Here is a 17984-nt window from a genome sequence, read left to right as displayed (position 1 = left end):
ATTCTCTTCGTCTGACTCTCACCTGTGACCTGTTCAGCTTGAGAGGCCCTGTGGGGGTAGTGATTCAACCATTGGTATAGCTCATAAAAAAATATATATATATATAAAACAAGAAAATTATATATACAATCTATTTTTTTTTTTATATTTGTGCATGTACATGAAGAAATTCATAGTACATACTTCGCTTGTTATATGTTAAAAATCTGGTTATTTGTTTTTTCTTTCTAAAAGATTTCAGTAATGCACAAGTTGCGGCATCAATAAATACAGCAATACCCCTACCTTACAATGATCTGCTCATACGACACTTTTAAATTATGACTAATGCCCATTTATACAATGCTGCCGTGAATCAGCCAATGCACACTCTCGCAAACTGTTTAAGATGTCATTGCTCACGACATCTTTTTGTGTTTTGCTGTGAATTATGAACAGTTTATAACTATTATTTTATTTAATTGTTGTTAATAATAGCAGATAAAATTGAAAATAAGGGTGTTGTTGCTTCTGTTGAAAAGAAGACACATAAACTTATTACATTGCATACTAAGACTAAAATTATTAAATTTAGTGATGATGATGATGGCATATCAAACACTGAGATAGGCTGTAGGCTAAACTTACCTTGCACTACTGTTTGTTACAGTAGTGCAAGGTAAGGTACTAAAAGCTATTTTTAAAAACAAAAATAGTTTTTAGTGCAGTGAAAAGGGTTACCCTAGTTAATACTGCAGTTATCTGCAAGTCTGACAGTCTTATTGCCAAAATGAAATGATGCATATTGATGACCAAGATGGCTGGCATGTTTCCTTAAGCTATGCTATTCAAAATAACTTTTTTGTTTGTGAAAATTATTGCAAACTTTTCATTTGCATAACTGACAAATTAATGCTTTATTTATGTCATTTATGCATATAACCTCTTAAAAACATTATTAAGTTTTTAAGAGATCATATATGACTTCTTAAAAACTTGCTTCTACAAGAAAAAGAAAAAAAAAAGAAACTATAGCAGTGATTTGCTGTACGATAAAGGATCGTTTAAAGGTCAAAGCCAAATAACTGGGAGGAGACGTCCACATCACCTTTCAGAAATGAGAATCAACTGGGGCTTCTGATGTAATATCTAATCCTCACCTTCACGTGGTGCACCCTGTTAGTAGGTATCTACTGGGTACTGAACAAACGAGGATGAGCTGGCAATTTGTGCCTTAGCCGACCAAATTATACTCTCTATTGGCTTAAACCACAAATACATATGATGATACAACATGAAATTTCATACTGGCTGGGGGTGTCGCCTGGTTAAACAAGGCCTCGTTCTGTTTTCGTTGGGGAACCAGGACAATCAGTGAAAAGTCTGCTAATGGAACAAGCTCCAACTCAACATCTAGAAGAATAAACCCAACATCAAAAGAACTGAAGATAGGAACCATCAATATAAGGAGTATTAATGGAAAGGAAATCATACTTGCAGAAGAATTGGAAATGTGCCACTTGGACATAATTGACATTACAGAGACAAAGAAGACATAAACAACTGAGATTTTACTAAATAAGTATAGGATATTATTTTCAGGCAATAATGATCAAGGAAAGGAAGGAATAGCGATAGTATTCAGTTTTATTTATTTATTCCTATGTACTTTATGACTGTAGATCTGTGTGTGTTTAACAGGCTGGTTTGCCTGTTCTGAGTGAAAAAAAAACCTGAGTTTCTGGGTGCTGAACAACCAGCTTCTGTCCACTGTTTTGACTGTGGACAGGATTCTGGTCTTTAATTGTGAATCCAAGTCTCATCCATAGTAATAAATCGATACATAAAATCAGTTTTATTCTTATTAAAACACTCCAAGCACTGTTCAGAGATTTTCATTCGAGTGCGTTTTTGATCTGCTGTGAGAAAGTGTGGCACCCATCTTTCACAAAGCTTTTTCATATGCAATTCTTCATGCAAAATTTATCCTACACGTTCTTTTGAAATGCCTATAGTCTCAGCAATTTCACATACTTTGACTCGCTGGTCATCCAATACCATATCGTGCACTTGATTCAATGATTTCTGGTGTTGTTACACCTTTTGGACGTCCTTCACGTGGATCATCTTCAAGGCTGGTATGGCCACGTTTAAACTCGGCAACCCATTTCTTAATTGTCTAAAACAAAAGAGAAGAGGGCCCATAAACTTTCATGAACTTAAAATGAATTTCTTTTGCTGTTAAACCTTCTTTTGCAAAGAATTTTATAACCGCACGCTACTCAATTTTATCCATTTCAAGGGATACAGTTTTGCTTCAGACAGCTATATAAAACAAACTACTTGATAGAATAACTTGTAATTTCCCATGAATGCTTATGACAGATGTACCAACTTAGAAAAATAAAAATCTCTTGCTGATAGCGTTGCCATCTATGGTTGAGGACTTTTCAGACCACCCTTGTATGCCTGCCTTGTCTCCATATTTTCTCCAGACATTTCTGTATGTCCCACATTGATTTCTTATTCTGCTCTTTAGATCTCTAATAAGTTTTTTATTTTATAGCATCTTCCTTTCTAATGATTCAGTTCTATTCTTATTCGCTATTAGAAACTTTTAGTGTGATCACTGGAAAGTATAAATCTCATTGTCCAAAATGTGAATTGTCAGAAATATAAATCTCATTTCACATTTTGAAATTTGACCATATCTCTCTGATTGAAATCCATGTTCAGAGTTTGTTTAGTATTTATATATTATAGTTACTCTCTTCTTTGCTGAACCCTTACTGCTCTGAATAAGTAATTTTATTATTTCAATCATTCTTGCCTGTTTTGTCTTTTTTAATCTCAGTGACACCAGTTATATCGACTTGGTGTGTGTAATTCTTCTGCTACTCCCCTTTTTTTTTTAATGCTTGTTACATGATGGTGCCTATCTGTAGTTTTGTTAAGGTTGATCTTGTTCCAGTTACTGACTTTTCATTGAGCACCCTGGTTTCATGATGAAAAGAGCAAAGAGTGGGAGCACATGTAGTTTCAGCCAGTTTAGAATACAATTTGGTATTCTAATTCAAATCCTCTGTACACTCTTGTATCCTGAACGAGCATGAAGATATCTATCAACAATGACGTAGTCAATAAGGACTTTTCTTATTTCTTGTTTCTTCTATTGATGTGAACTTGTGCACGTCTTTATGTTGAAACACGGTGTTATTAATGAGTAGACTGTGTCCTGAGCAGAAGTAAATACTTACCATTATTATTAGCTTTACTTTTTTCTCCAATTTTTTTTCAAAATGTTCCTATATCCTTGGTTGGTTGGATTCATTTCGTATTCTGCTGTTAAATCTCCAACAGGGACCTCTTTTTTTCATTTTGCAAGCTGTCTGTTCTAATGACTCAAAAAAATTCCTCCACTTCTTCCTTGGAAGAACCTTCTGTGGGACCATAGGCACAAATAAGTTTCATTGTCCATGTCCCCATTGTTTTGAAGTTTGTTTGTTCACATAAATCTACTTGAAATCAAGAATTCCAATCAAGAATATTATCTTCATATTTGGTGTTGAATGCTATCGCTACTCCTTCCTTTCCTTTCCTTGATCATTATTGCCTGAACATAACATCCTATACTTATTATTTATAAGATCTCACCTGTGTTTGTCTTATTTGTCTAGTAATGCCAATTATGTCCATGTGACATTTCCAATTCTTCTGCAAGTTCTATTTCCTTTCCATTAATACTCCTTATATTGATGGTTTCTATCTTCAGTTCTTCTAATGTTGGGTTTATTCTTCTTCTAGATGTTGAGTTGGAGCTTGTTCCTATAGCTGACTTTTTACTGTTCGCCCTGAAGAAAACAGTGTGTGTGTGTGTGGGGGGGGGCCTTGTTTAACTAGGAGATGCCCCATCTGGCATGAAATCGCATCATGTTCCATTATATGCATTTGTGGTTTAAACCAGTAGAGAGTACAATTTGGTCGGCTAAGTCCCAAATTGCCAGCCTATCCTCGTTTGTTTAGTACTCAGTAGATACCTACTAACAGGGCATACAACATGAAGGTGAGGATTGGATATTATTATTATTATTACGGGCAACTCCAAGGAGCCCTTAGACTCATCGAGGGAAGCCCTAACATCATGTCAAGAACAACTATTCGATATTCCCACAGTATTTATCATACCTCGCCTTGAACTCATTCACAGACATGGCACCCACAAGAGACTCTGGCAGCTTATTTCACTCATTCACCACTCTCCAAGTAAAAAACCTAGCTCTAACACCCTTGCTAACCACACTCTTGCCCAGCTTCCATGTATGTCCCCTAGTCCTCCCACCACCAGTCCTATTCTCAAAAATATCTTCTGAATTAATCTTATAGAAACCCTTCAGTAATTTGAATGTCTCAATCATATCACCCCTTTTCTGCCTATCGACCAATTTCTGCAACCCACAAATCTTCAACCTGTTCTCATAAGGTTCATTCCATAGACCTGCTATCATCTTGGTCACTCGCCTCTGGATCCTCTCCACCTCCTCCCCATCAAGAAGAAACCCTGGCACCCAGATCTGGGCACAGTAGTCTAGATGGGGTCTTATCAAGGCTCGATACAGAAGAACAATAACCTGTTTATCTCTGTTTGTTAAAGTATTTTTCAGCAACCAAGTGATTTGATGAGGTGATTTAGCCACTTTTGCGATGTGCCTCTTAAACTTCAACTCCCTATCCACCAACACTCCCAAATCCCTGGCCTTGTCAATCTCCTGGATCACGGTTCCACCAATGTGATATACTGCTGCTAATCTTTTCACCCCAAAACAAAATGCATAACCTTACATTTTGCCACATTAAATTAACATTCATTCTCCTTAGCCCAGTCCTCCAAACTATCGAAATCATCCTGCAAAATTTTGACATCATTTGTAATAACTATTGCTCTATAGTTCGCCCACCGATTTGAGGTCCCTCGACCCTTTTGCGCATGTCAGAAAAAGGAGAATCCATTCCGATAATAGGGTAATCAGTCTGCCTTCTGGGATGTAATAATAAACAAACTGAGTTTGTTTATTAGATGTAATAATAAAAAAACTGAGTTTGTTTATTATTACAGGTCGGAAAATTTAGCTTTTCTTTTACGAACATTGCTGTTTTTAAAGTGTAACTATTTTGCTTGTATAACAGTTGGAAAAATGTACGTAGAGTGTTAATACGTGCAAATACTGCATTCTACATAAAACAATGTCACTTCGCTCCATGATAAGTTTCCTTTTATTCTGGGACTTTTTAAAACAAAATCCGATTTCATGAAGTATTTTCCTTAAAGTTTCTCTTTTCCAAGGAAAATTAATTTTTTCTTTAAGCACAGGAATCAATTTCGGAACAGTTGGCACTCTTTTCTCGACCACGTAAAATTCGTGAATAGCTTTTCTTATAACGTCTACATCAAAATCATTCAAAGCTACGGTTTCAATGGTTTTCTTTCTCTGGCGCTTTTTTTTTTTTTTTTTAGGAGATTTAAATTTTGGCTTACCTTCACCTTTTGATTCCCTACGAATTCTTTTAACAGTCGACCCCGATACGCCCGCAATTGCACTTGCACGTTTTATGACTTGAGAAAGGGGAACAAGAAGACGGCTTTCTGATGATTCTTTTTCGCAGAATGTCAGCACATTATTCAATATTCTTTTGCAAGAGCTACTAAAACGTGTAACAATAGAACTTGTTGACTGTACTGGACCATCATACAAATTAATAATAAAAAAATAATGCAAAAAGAAAACAACAAAGATCAAGCTAGTACTAGTACAGCGACAGACAAGAAAGCACGTGATTTCGCATGTTGGCGACCAATTCGTACATCCTTCATTTCTTTCTCCTCTTCAGCATGAATCGACTATTCTTGGCACCAAGCCAAGAAGGGATCTAGAAATAGTGGGCGAACTATACCTAACTTTCCATCATTGGCAAATAAATGAAAAGTTCCTCTCAGATCCTTTCCCATATCATTAATGAACAAATTAAATAGCAGTGGTCCAAGAACAGAAGCCTGCGTCACACCACTAGTAATAGACCTTCTTTTGGACTCCACTCCTGAATAAACTACTCTCTGATATCTCTCCATCGACCACCCTCCTATCCATCTCCCCAACCCTATATCCATCCCCATATGCTGCAGTTTACTGATTAGAATTCCATGTGGTATCCTGTCAAAGGCCTTAGCTGTAAATCACTGTAAACCCATTACCCTTATCCAGTTCAGACGTCACTGTGTTATAAAACGTGAACAAGTTACTGAGGCATGATCTGCCCTTCACAAAACCATGCTGTCCCCCATACAGTATCCCATTTTCATCTATCCAATCCTGTATTTTCTCTTGACTATTTTCTCCAAGACCTTGACGATTCTTGATATGCTGATCAGTTGGTAATTTACAACAGTGTAGTATTTGAACCTCCTTTATGCAGTGGAACTATTTTCCCCTCTTTCCACCCCCTTGGGACTAACCCAGACCCGAGACTCAAATAAACAAAATGGTCAAGGGCGCTGACAATTCTTTAGTCGCTTCACGTACCACACGAGCTGGATACCATTCAATCCCACAGATGCATTAACATTGAGGTTTTGTAATAAACTATTCACCTCCACTTCATTCACCACAATTCCTGTATAAGCTATTGGTTCATTCATTTCTGCAATGTCACCACCTGGATGATTTACTCTTGCAAAGTGCTCGCTCAGTAATTCAACTATATCAACTGATTCAGTTACCTCCCTACCATCGGCATTTATCATTCTGACATATACATTTTTTCTTTTACTTGCAACATATCGAAAAAACTGTTTGGGATTCTCTTTAGCCTGCATGGGTAATGCTCTTTCATAATCCGCTTTTGCTTTTCTTACCACACTCGTTACCCTTCTGGCCTGCGTTTTATACTGTTCATGTGCCTGCCGGTCACCTTTCTCCTTAAATTCCCTCCACAGTTGTTTCTTTTTTTGCAGCTCAAGCTTAATGGTGTTATTCATCCATTTAACCCCTACTTGATTTATTATTCGGACTCTAGGTATACAGTCAGCCATTGCCTCATGCAAACACTTCATAACTGCCTTTCATGTACTATCAACATCCAGCCCTTACAGTTTTACATGCCATGGCACTGAACCAATCAAACTACTAAGCTTGTCATACTTGCCAGCCCGATAATTCCACACGTACCCTGTCTTAATTGTAAATTTCACACCTTTTAGCCACTTCTCAAGTCAAGACCCTATGATCACTCTCACCAATTGGTGCCAACATGGTCATATTCGTTACAGCCAAATTCTCAGATGCAATTATTACTAGATGAAGCACTCTCTGACCCCTAGTGTTTTTCATTACATGCTGTCGCAGATAGTTATCCCTCAATAACTGCATAAAAGTATTAAACCTCACTCCAATCAATGCTACCATAGTTGAAATCTCCCATAATAATTACCCTCCTTCCACTCATTTCTTCTATTTGCTTATGCATACAAGGGACATTTGCACCATCTATTCCATCACCTGGTCTATAGCAGTCACTTGGTCTATAGCAGGCCTGGTCTATATTAAGTCAGAAGCCCCAATCGGGGCTTCTGACTTAATATAGACCTTAATATCCACATTCCCGAAAGGCGATGTGGAGATCTCCTCCCAGTTATTTAGTTTTTACCCTTAACCGACACTAGGTGAAAATCATCAAAATTAAAGCAATAACTGCTCTGACAAGATGGTTCTTAATAAAATTTGGCATCTAGGATGTATTCTGTTGGCCTGTTTAGCTGAATAGCCAACCAAACTATTAGTAAGCTGTATGTTTGAAGCTTACTGTGGCTATGGATATTTGTGAATGTCTTTAGATGGTAGATAAATTTCATCATCCATTGAAAATTATCATTCTGCTTATTGGCAGTGCTTGAAACATGAAGTGCCATGTTAATGTCTCAGGATATAGCAGGGTTTCTGAATTACCTGATCTTTAGCACACCCATACTTCTACAGGTTTATATCCTTTCCTGAGTGGGATTTGCATATAAAAATATGTCCACATTATTCAGTTTTGGTTTTAATCAGATCATTAGAATTGCAGTATTGGGCAAAAAGTTTGAAGTTATAGTAATATTTCCATACTGGTTGATGAAATTGAATGCATTGCATTTAAGATTTCTTAAATGAAATACTATAATTTGATAGAGCTTTGTGAATGATGTCAGTTTATCATGGATATCAGATAATTCTCACAAAATTCATGAAGATATGCAAATTCAACTCTGAACATTTATAGTGTTGTAAGCAGTTATAAGTGGTTGGTTGCATGCAGTACTCCAGAAATCTGCTTGTCACAGGCTAGTTATCAGAGACAAGTGGCAAGTGAATTTTCAACCTGGTTCATATGCATGCAAAATGTTATTTTCTTCACGTAATATACACTTTTTTTTTTAAATATCATCTTTTACTGTCAAGTTATTTGAACAAGGGACATTTGCCAACAAATTTATTAAAGGAGTTTTATTTCCAACCAAGAGATTGCATCTTATGTAATTATGAAGGAATTAACTTATTAAATTAATTTAGGCAGTACCAAAATGTCGTGTCGGTTATTGCTGATGTTATTAAACAAGAATTAGTTAAGGAAATTGATAACTCCAGTAGAGTGAGTCTTTCAGATGAGGAGGAACTTTTTAACGTTTTAAAAACTCAACAGTAGGGTATTTTGATAAGTTTAAGGAGTAAAATGAACAAGCTATTCTTGTCATGGAGGAACTTGGTAATTGGTTAGTAGGCATCGAAACAGATGGAGCAGGTAACATGCTAGGAAAAAATGGACTTGTGGGAAAATTAAAAAGATATACCAGATCTTATGTCAACTCATTGTATTGCACGTAATTTGAATCTGGCTGTTTTAAATTGTATTAAACATGATCTCTCTCTCTCGCGCTTTTTTTAAATTTTTTAATTGAAACAGTAAAAAAAAAGTGTATACCTTTTACTAGAATTCACTAAAAAGACTGAAAGAATTTGGAAAAGTAGCAAGGGCGTGTTACAAACAAAAATCCTGAAGTTCAAATATCTGCATTTTGTGAGGTGAGTGTTTAATAGAGTGGGACACTGACTGCACTTGTTAACTACTCTGCAGTGGCAATGGATTTGGAGGAAATAGGCAGTGGAAAAGGGTATGATGCCACAATATCAAAAAGCTTGTTAAAGAAAATGAAGACATTAATCAGATAATGTGCACAGATAGCTGTTCAGATGTTGAAATGAAAAAAATCTAATAGATGAAGGAATAATGTACTTGATATAAATATTTAGTGAAAATGAATCAGAAATTGGTAAAGCTCAAATTTACCTGGTGTGAAGATCTGGAAGATTTTCGTGAAGAAGAAATTAAGAGTTGGGGGAAATATTTCAGCAGATATTTTCATCATAATGAAGAAACAATTTCAGTAAATTTAGTGAAAGTAATGAGTTTAAAGCCATTATACCAGAAAGTATGTTGTCATGTGAGCTAGGCAAATGAATCTAATAAAAGGGAAATCGGGGTCATCATTGATGACCTCGATTTAGTGATTTAATTGATGATACATATGAATTGCCTCCTCTCTTCACGACTTTATTCAAGAAAAGACAGGAAGAAATAAAGCTCTTATGTAAATGAACAGTAAATATTAGTGGTGTACATTTTAAGCCCCTGTATTGTGAAAGGATATTTCTGTATAATTACATATAATGTGCACTAAGAATTAAATAATGTATTACTTTATTTTGTCATCATGACATTTAATTTTTTAAAACATCACTTATAATAGTATTTACATAGAGTAGGCTGGAGACTGCATTTTTTTTTTTTGTGGCTAGTAGATTTAAGTTGTATTTCTGGAGTTTTGGCTATATGTATGTATACAGTAATTTTCATTCTCAGGTTCTCTTTTCCAATGAAAAGAGTTTTAATCTCTGTAATTTGACTATTTTTATTGGTAAAAGATTTGAAATCATAATTCCTGTTTGGCTTAATGAAATGCACTTTGGTGTTTAGGATAACTGCTAAAATTTTGAGTAATTTCATTTGGACTGTTTTGATGGCAAAATTAGGAAAAACAAAATTATATGTACCACACGCTACAAAAAAAGGATTATTCTGGGTTCATTTGCATTGATAACGAATGTCGCTATACAATAAGACACTTTTTTTTATGAAAAGGCTTTTTTTTTTTTTAATGATAATTTACAAGCATTTTCTTAATGCAGTGAAATCTCTCATAGCCGGCAGTACCAAAACAATGGCATTTTCGAAGTCTAAATTTAAACCTGAAATTTAAGCCTATGAGATAAGAAAAATATGCAATGGGCTTGCATTCTGGCAACTCTGTCATATGTACAGCTGAGTTGCTGTACATTGTATACACAGTGAATTTTTAAAGCTCCGGCGACAATCTTGTAAGCAGGCAGACATTCGAAGTTATGTTATATCGTCACACTAAGAAATTCACAACAAATTTCATGTGATAATACATACTGTAATTTTTAAATGCTGTTTAAATTTCATTTTGTGAAATATAAAATTATGTGTATGTGTTTTAAATTTTAAAAAATCTGCACGATTTTTGATGTTATTTATTTAATTATGGCTGGCAGATCGAAAAACACGGCCAATGAACTTCGCATGCTGCAATTTCTACAGATGGCATCACAAAACACGAACAGGTAAGTTCTTGAAATATATATTCAATTATCCGGCAAAATCTCGTATCCAGAATTGGCGAAGTCCCGTTGTTGCCGGTTAAGAGAGATTCTACTGTAGTTAATTTTTAAAGCCTTTTTTAATTGCTTATCATTAAGTAATAATACTTGTTGAATGGCATGTAGGCTGTATCGTGTTCCTATGCAGCCTTGTGGTTACTGTTGAGTTGACCAATCTGGACAATATTGCTGTTCAGATTAGTGAAGGAAGCACAACAAAAGTGTCATAGGTAGTAATGTCCAAGTCTTTATCTATTGTCAGTGTCTGTAGTTTTTTCAACATAGTCATTTTGTTATGTTGTTTTTATTTATTTTCTTTTTCTATTGCTGCCAAATATCAGTACTTGGAACGATGTGTAACGTTAGCTTCTGTCTTGCTGTTATTCATCAAGTTGCTTATTTAGTATACTAAGTTTTATATCTCCTTTAAGATGATGCTGATGTGAGGATCAAAATATTTTTTGTTTCAGAATAGATATGTATGTTTTCATATTTGTAGAAATTAAAGATGGAAACTACAACATCGTTGGAAATGAATTTAGTAAATGTAAAATTTTCGCCTCTGTATCTGAGGCATCTTCAATAGATTGGTAGTGGAACACAATTAAAATGCAAATAACTGTGTTTCACTGTCAGTGTACTGAAGATGCATTTTAAAAAGTACTACCATAGCCTAAGTAAGACAGCAAATGATCAAAAAATTCCTAATTAAAAATATGAATAAATTGGAAATTTGATTACAAATAATATTTATAATTCAACTCTCTAATTAATATGTTAAAATATGTTTGAACATACTGTCTTATGTACTCTAGCTTGGTATATTGTCTGATTGTGCTTTTGTTTTATGCATTTATTTATTTGGCTCTTCACATCATCCTTCATTTATTCTGTTATCAATTTTAATAACTTCATTTGCTGTCTTTGTTAAAAACTGTGCCTAAATAAAACATGTTAACTTTATAGCTTCACTTCGAATATAGTTGATATTTTCTTATCTACTTTCATTTGTCTATTTTATTGCTGATTATATGCTGATCGTATTAAATTTGTTACAGTACTTATTTCATTTGGCTAGTCTTGAAGATCATTTATTCATGTATGAATAGGGAAATATATACAGAAATATTCATATTACAAAAACTCACGGAGATAAAGTATTAGGTTAAAGTGAGTCAAGTTGCTCTGGTTTGTGCCAAACGGTAATTGCTGTCATATGGTTCATGAGCCTCATCCTATATATTGCCAAAACTATTTTCTTAGTCTTCCTCTGTATCCATTAATTGGCCTGTAGAGAGCAAGAACACTGAACATAGGTGGAGGTAGATGTCTAAATTGGTATCCCAACCATCTCAGTGACATTTGAATGCAAGAATGACAGTATTAGGAATGTGATCTTGCATTGTATATTCTAATATTGTCCCAATGATATTAACTATTTCTGACCTGAATTTTGTTTTTCCAAGTGAAAAAAATTTTTCTTTCTATTTATTTTGTCTTTAGGTCTAAAAAGACAAGAGTATCAAGTATTTTGATGAAAAATACATTTAAGGATAGGAATTCTGACTGACTGATTCCATATGGAATCAATATATTCTGATAGCAAATATTCAACTTCTGAGCTTATACTACTCTATAATCCAATATATGCAATATTATTCTACTAAGTCATAAAAACTGATATTGGTAAGATTTATACGTATAATACATACCTGTTATTATATTAACGAAATGGAACTACGGCGTACGATACCAATTGGAATCATTCGCTACGTAATATGGGCTACGAAAGCCAAGACAGTCAGTGATTCCAATTGAAATCACTAGGACAGAAAGGGTTAATTGTTCGTTGAGTAGTGATGTTCCATGTCTGGGCAGCATATGTAAATATGGCTTGACTGACTGGTGGTTTTGTACAAATGAATTTTGGTAGTTGTGGTGATGAGAATGGATTTTTTGATATTAGTTAGACTTTTATGGAATTGAAGAGCTCTCTGCTCTCTTTTCATTGTCATTTCTTAGCTATTAATGTAGCTATCGATGTAGCCAAACTTTAAGATCGTGGTCATTTAACCCTAATATTTTCTTCTATTCTGTTCTTTTAGCACTTCACTCTTGAAGATAGTGGATTTATTTACAGGATAACATTAGATTACACTATAGAAAGAGTGTGAACTGTATGTTTAATTATGATGATGATGATTTTAACCCTTCAGTTGTGTCTGACTCTTGGTAACTTTGCAGGCAAGTGTTCTTGACACTTTGTTTCTGGTGAGATTTTTACAGGGTAGTTCACCATTGCTTCCCCCCCCCCCCTTTTTTTTTTTTTTTTTTTTTTTTTTTTTTTTTTTTTTTTTTTAATCTGGGCTTGGGACCAGCATATATTTGACAAATCAGGCCTATGGCTGGGTCATAAGTATTCATGGCTGTAAATCTGTGTGTGTTCACGAGGCTGGTTTGCCTGTTCTGAAGGACAAAAAATCCGAGTTTCCAGGTAAAAAAACCCTCTACCTCCACATGAGACTGGCTAACTCACTTTTAGTCGAAAGAGACCAAATGAAGGTTCCTCACATCATGGGCAGGAATCGAACCCAGGTCTTTCCAACCAAAGGGCTTTGCCTGTACTGACTGAGCTACAACGGCTCTTATGTTTAAGTATAGGTATATTAAAAACAAAAATTTTATATTTTATTTCAATAACATAAAATAAATATTGCTTCCTGGATATGGAATATGCTATGCAATATTTATGTCACATTATATATGCTTATGAGAATAATTTGTATGATGAATGATAGACCTAAAGCTGGTATTAACAATTTTTTTATAATTTTATTATTGTGATCAGCCTTAAGATTGGCTATGAGAGAATAAGTTTTGTTGATATTTTTGATAAAAATCTTACTAGACTTAAAGACTACTGTGAAAGACTGATGTTTTCGGATCCTGCAGAATATGGTAGAAAAGCAGAAGAACTTCTCTGGCGGAAGGTCTATTATGATCTCATTCAGAATTTCAAATACAATAAAAAGGCAAGTTACATTATTTTTTTCATTTAATCAGCTTTTAAATGTAATGATTAAAATATTAACATTGGAATAATTTGTTTCTTATAAACCCTATGTCGATGTATATTTGAATACATTGCATATGCAATAACTATGTGGCTGTCTTTTTATATATATATATATATATATATTGGTAAGCAGATTGGCTCGGTTTCTAGACATGTTAAATATTATTTAATGACTGAATTCCAAGATAATAAAGAAACAAGTAAATTTAATATAACCACACAACTAGTTTCATCGGAATGCAGACTTCGTCAGGTGTGGTAACATAAAAAGCAAATAAAAGACCTTAAAAAAACGTTGCACCATTACAACAATTAAAAACTGTAATTATGTTTGAATTGAAGTCCGAGCTACAGTCTATTATGTATGTGCTAGCGTATGACTTCACAAGTTCGTCAATACTTATGCCATAGGGTGTCAAGTCAAAATATAAAGAAAATACAATGTAATGTGTTTTTCTTTCTTTTTTTTTTTTTCTTAAATATAAATTGACTACCTTGTAGAATAATTTTGATATTACCTATGTAACTATAATGTGAAAAAAAAAAAAGCCAGAGGAAAGGGATTATGCCTTATTGAGTCAGCAAACATTTAAGCACCTTAAACAAAGCCTTTTGGAAAAAGAGAACACGAGTAACGTCATCATGCTGAAGGGTGATCATGGAATACTTCAGAGCTGAAACAAAGAACAAGGAGGACTTTTAAGAAACTGAGGAGAAGGAAAAGTGTGTGGGGGGGGGTGATTATTAGGAGTTCTGGGCTGGAAGTTTTGCTTGACCCGGAAGGTGCAATCGTGGTTTGTTGTTAGAGTTTCGTCGACGGTCTCTCTCCCTGAAGTTCTTCGGGCAGTTCCCAAGTATGTCTACTAATGTATCCTGCAGTATGGCAGGGCACAATCTCAAGACAACGGACTGGGACCTGATGGACATACGTCGTAGACAAAATCATGGTCTCCTCAGCTACCTACTAGTGTAAACGACAGGCAGCTGCCAACCGAGGAAGAAAGAGAGAAAGAAATGCCCAGATCAAAGCAAAGACATGAGATGTTCCATTAGAAACTTTGTTCGTAGTGAAGGATGTTTACAAGGCAGAAACTGTGAGCAACCACATATCGATGTTCTTGAATTGTAGATACATGTAACTGTATGTATTGTTAAGTGAGAGTTTATCCTAATATTGTATAATATTAAGTAGTGTGTTAGAATTGCGTGAAGGCAGAATTTATATGTTTTTTCAAGTAATGTATTTTATGGAGTTAGCCATCCTGGGAGGAACAGATATTCCCCACTATTTGTCTAGTTTGTAATTATAATTTCTTTTGTTGAACAGCATTCTGATTTTGATCATTGCCAATGCACTATCTTAAAAAATTTATGAACCTGTGTGTTTAATTGATGTTGCCATGATTTGCTATATGGATAAGAGAAAGTTAACTAGATATTGCCATTGATCCATTTTTCTATTCCTCATTCTTTAATATTCAGTCTGACTGGTGCAGTCGTAAATCGAATAAACTGCAATCATGTTGCCAGCAACTATATTTCAAGTCTGTTACACATGCGATAGGAACAAAGGGCTAGATCAGGATGATAAGGGGAATGGAAATAAAAATAAAGGGAAGCAACATCGTAGTACAGATAAGCTCTTTGAGATAGCCTGGTCAATCCATTGTAAAGGATTAAATATAAAGCGAGCAAGATTTTCTTAAAATTGGTGCAGTCTAAGAAATAATATCAACACTAAGATAAAAAAAAAAAACATGATTTTTACATATGAACATTTATATAAAGAAAGTGCTGAAGCCTTACTTCATAATCTAATCCAGGGGTCGGCAAACTTCTTTGATCATCGACCCCCTTCAAGAGTTTCTTGACTTTTTATCGATCCCCTCTATTTTACTATTACGTAATTATAATAGGACAAGCCAAAAAGACGCTTATGTGAGTTTTAGATTGTTTATTTTATAGTTACAGTGTTTATTGTATGTATAATATAGTACATATTATTATATTGGCTTAATGTCAAAGGGATATGTTTTTGTTTTTGACGTCCTTCTTAACATTACATATTTGATAGGAGGGATAAATAATATATAAAAAAAATTTCATTTAGATAACAAAATAACAATAATACAATCTTCCTTATATATATATGAAAATAAGACTTTTAATAAGAAATTAAGAAATATTGTAGAAAATTGCTAAATGAAACAAGTAGCGATCGCAAAGTGGTAAAAAACACTCAACAGGCATACAGTCAGGAATACATATCCATACTTGAAGTAGAAAAAGCTATCAAAGGCTTGAAATGTGAAAAGGCAGCAGGAGTAGATGATATTCGACCAGAAATGCTGAAGTATGGTGGTATGAAAGTCTTACAGAGGCTGCACTGCATAGTTCAGAAAGCCTGGACAAAGGGACGAATTCTCGATGATTGGAGTAGAGCTCTAATAGTACCCATATATAAAAAGAGAAATAAAACTGAATGTGAGAATTACAGAGGTATTTCCCTACTGAGAGTTCCTGGCAAGATTTATGCAAGTATACTTGAGAAATGGTTGAGAAGAATTGTGGAAGAAAAGCTTGGGGAAGAACAAGCTGGATTTAGGCCAAATAGAGGCTGTCAGGATCAGATCTTCACTTTACGACAAATAGTTGAGAAATCATGGGAATATAACAAAGATCTGTATTTAAGTTTTGTCGATCTGGAAAAGGTATATGACAAGGTGCCAAGAGAGAAGCTAGTCAATACGATAGTTATATGGTGTCAATGGGACATTATATCGAGCAATACTTAGTCTTTATTTGAGTTGTAAGACAGCAGTTAGAATTGAAGGAAGTACAGGAAGATGGTTTAATGTTAAATCTGGTGTGAGACAAGGATGTACGTTACCCCCTCTGTTATTCATTATCTATATGGATCACATTATGAAGGAAAGTGGTATTAAACATGATATCAAAATTGGAGATGTTAATGTCAGCACTTTGCTTTATGCAGACGATGTTATACTTCTAAATAAATCTGCTACAAGTCTGCAAGATTCCCAGACTAAATTGAATAACTGTTGTAATAGATATGGTATGAATGTCGGCAATAAAAAGACAAAGACAATGAAAATAGGCAAAAGCATTAAAAATGTCAGCTGCATTGTGAATTGAGAATCTGTGGAAAAAGTATAAACATTTCAGCTACCATCATAAACATTTCAGCTATTTAGGCACGATTTTTAGTGAAGATGGTAAATTAAATATGGAAATAAACAACAGAATCAACAAAGCTGGTATGGTAGGAAGTCAATTGAATAAATTCATATGGAATAAGAGAGAAATTAGTTGGAACACTAAATTAGCTGTACACAACAGTGTTCAAACCAGTTTTGATTTATGGATCTGAGAGCTGGTTTAGAAGTAAAACACTTTACCAAAGACTAGAGCCTGCAGATATGAGAGTCCTGAGAAAGATTAGAGGCATGAACAGATGGCATCAATGGCAATATCATATTAAAAACGAGGATATTAGGAAAGAACTTGACATTGTCAGCATCCAGGAATGTGTTAGCATACCTAATCTCAGGTGGTATGGTCACTCAAATAGAATGGGCGAGGAAAGATTAGCAAAACAAGTGTTCTCTGCCACATTGGCAGGAAAACAACCCAGAGGAAGACCAAGATATAGGTGGAACCATACTGTACAAAGTGCCTTAGACGATAGAAATATAAGATCTGATAATGTTGGAGTCTTGACAAGTTAACAGACTGATTTGGAGGAAAATTGTAGATAGGAAGTTAGTAATGATGTAAATTTTTCATGTAGTACTATCATATCCTGTACACCCCCTTGAGGGTACATGGCAGGAATTTTATGATGAAATATTGTAGGAGGCTGTTAATCCTTGTTTATTGTCAGCTTTGGCAGGTGCTTTCATAAATGATTTTATAGTTGGTCGATGTGTGTATTTCTCTTTCAGTTCTTTAAAAAAGTCAAGATCTTTATCTTTCTTATTGGGATGGAGTCTTTAAAGATGATCTTTCATTTTTTGCTGATTTCATTGCATCATTACTAAAAGTTTTTTCACAAAGAAGACACATAGGCCTTATTTCGTTTCTTAATGAAGCAATAAACCCAAGTTTCAAATATGCTAACGATTGTCTGCATTTCTTTTTAG

At 34.6% G+C, this 17984-nt stretch overlaps 1 protein-coding gene across 3 annotated transcripts in view; it reads left to right on the top strand.

Annotated features, from left to right (window-relative positions):
* The window catches only part of Smg5 (Smg5 nonsense mediated mRNA decay factor), a 334407-nt gene that overhangs the window by 31001 nt on the left and 285422 nt on the right, over window positions 1-17984 (top strand). For 2 of the 3 annotated variants that reach the window (XM_090391496.1, XM_090391498.1), the window contains exons 3-4: window positions 10641-10709; window positions 13654-13777. In XM_090391496.1, the coding sequence (XP_090247622.1) occupies window positions 10641-10709; window positions 13654-13777 (193 nt within the window). The remainder of the gene's footprint in view (window positions 1-10640; window positions 10710-13653; window positions 13778-17984) is intronic. The other variant, XM_090391497.1, reaches the window with a different exon arrangement.

This window comes from Typopeltis vanoorti, chromosome 4, assembly GCF_054136105.1.
Source record: "Typopeltis vanoorti isolate ZY-2024b chromosome 4, IOZ_Tvanoo_1.0, whole genome shotgun sequence".
Classification (NCBI taxonomy): domain Eukaryota; kingdom Metazoa; phylum Arthropoda; class Arachnida; order Uropygi; family Thelyphonidae; genus Typopeltis; species Typopeltis vanoorti.
Note: the sequence above shows the minus strand (reverse complement) of the source record. Positions and strands in the feature narration are given on the sequence as shown.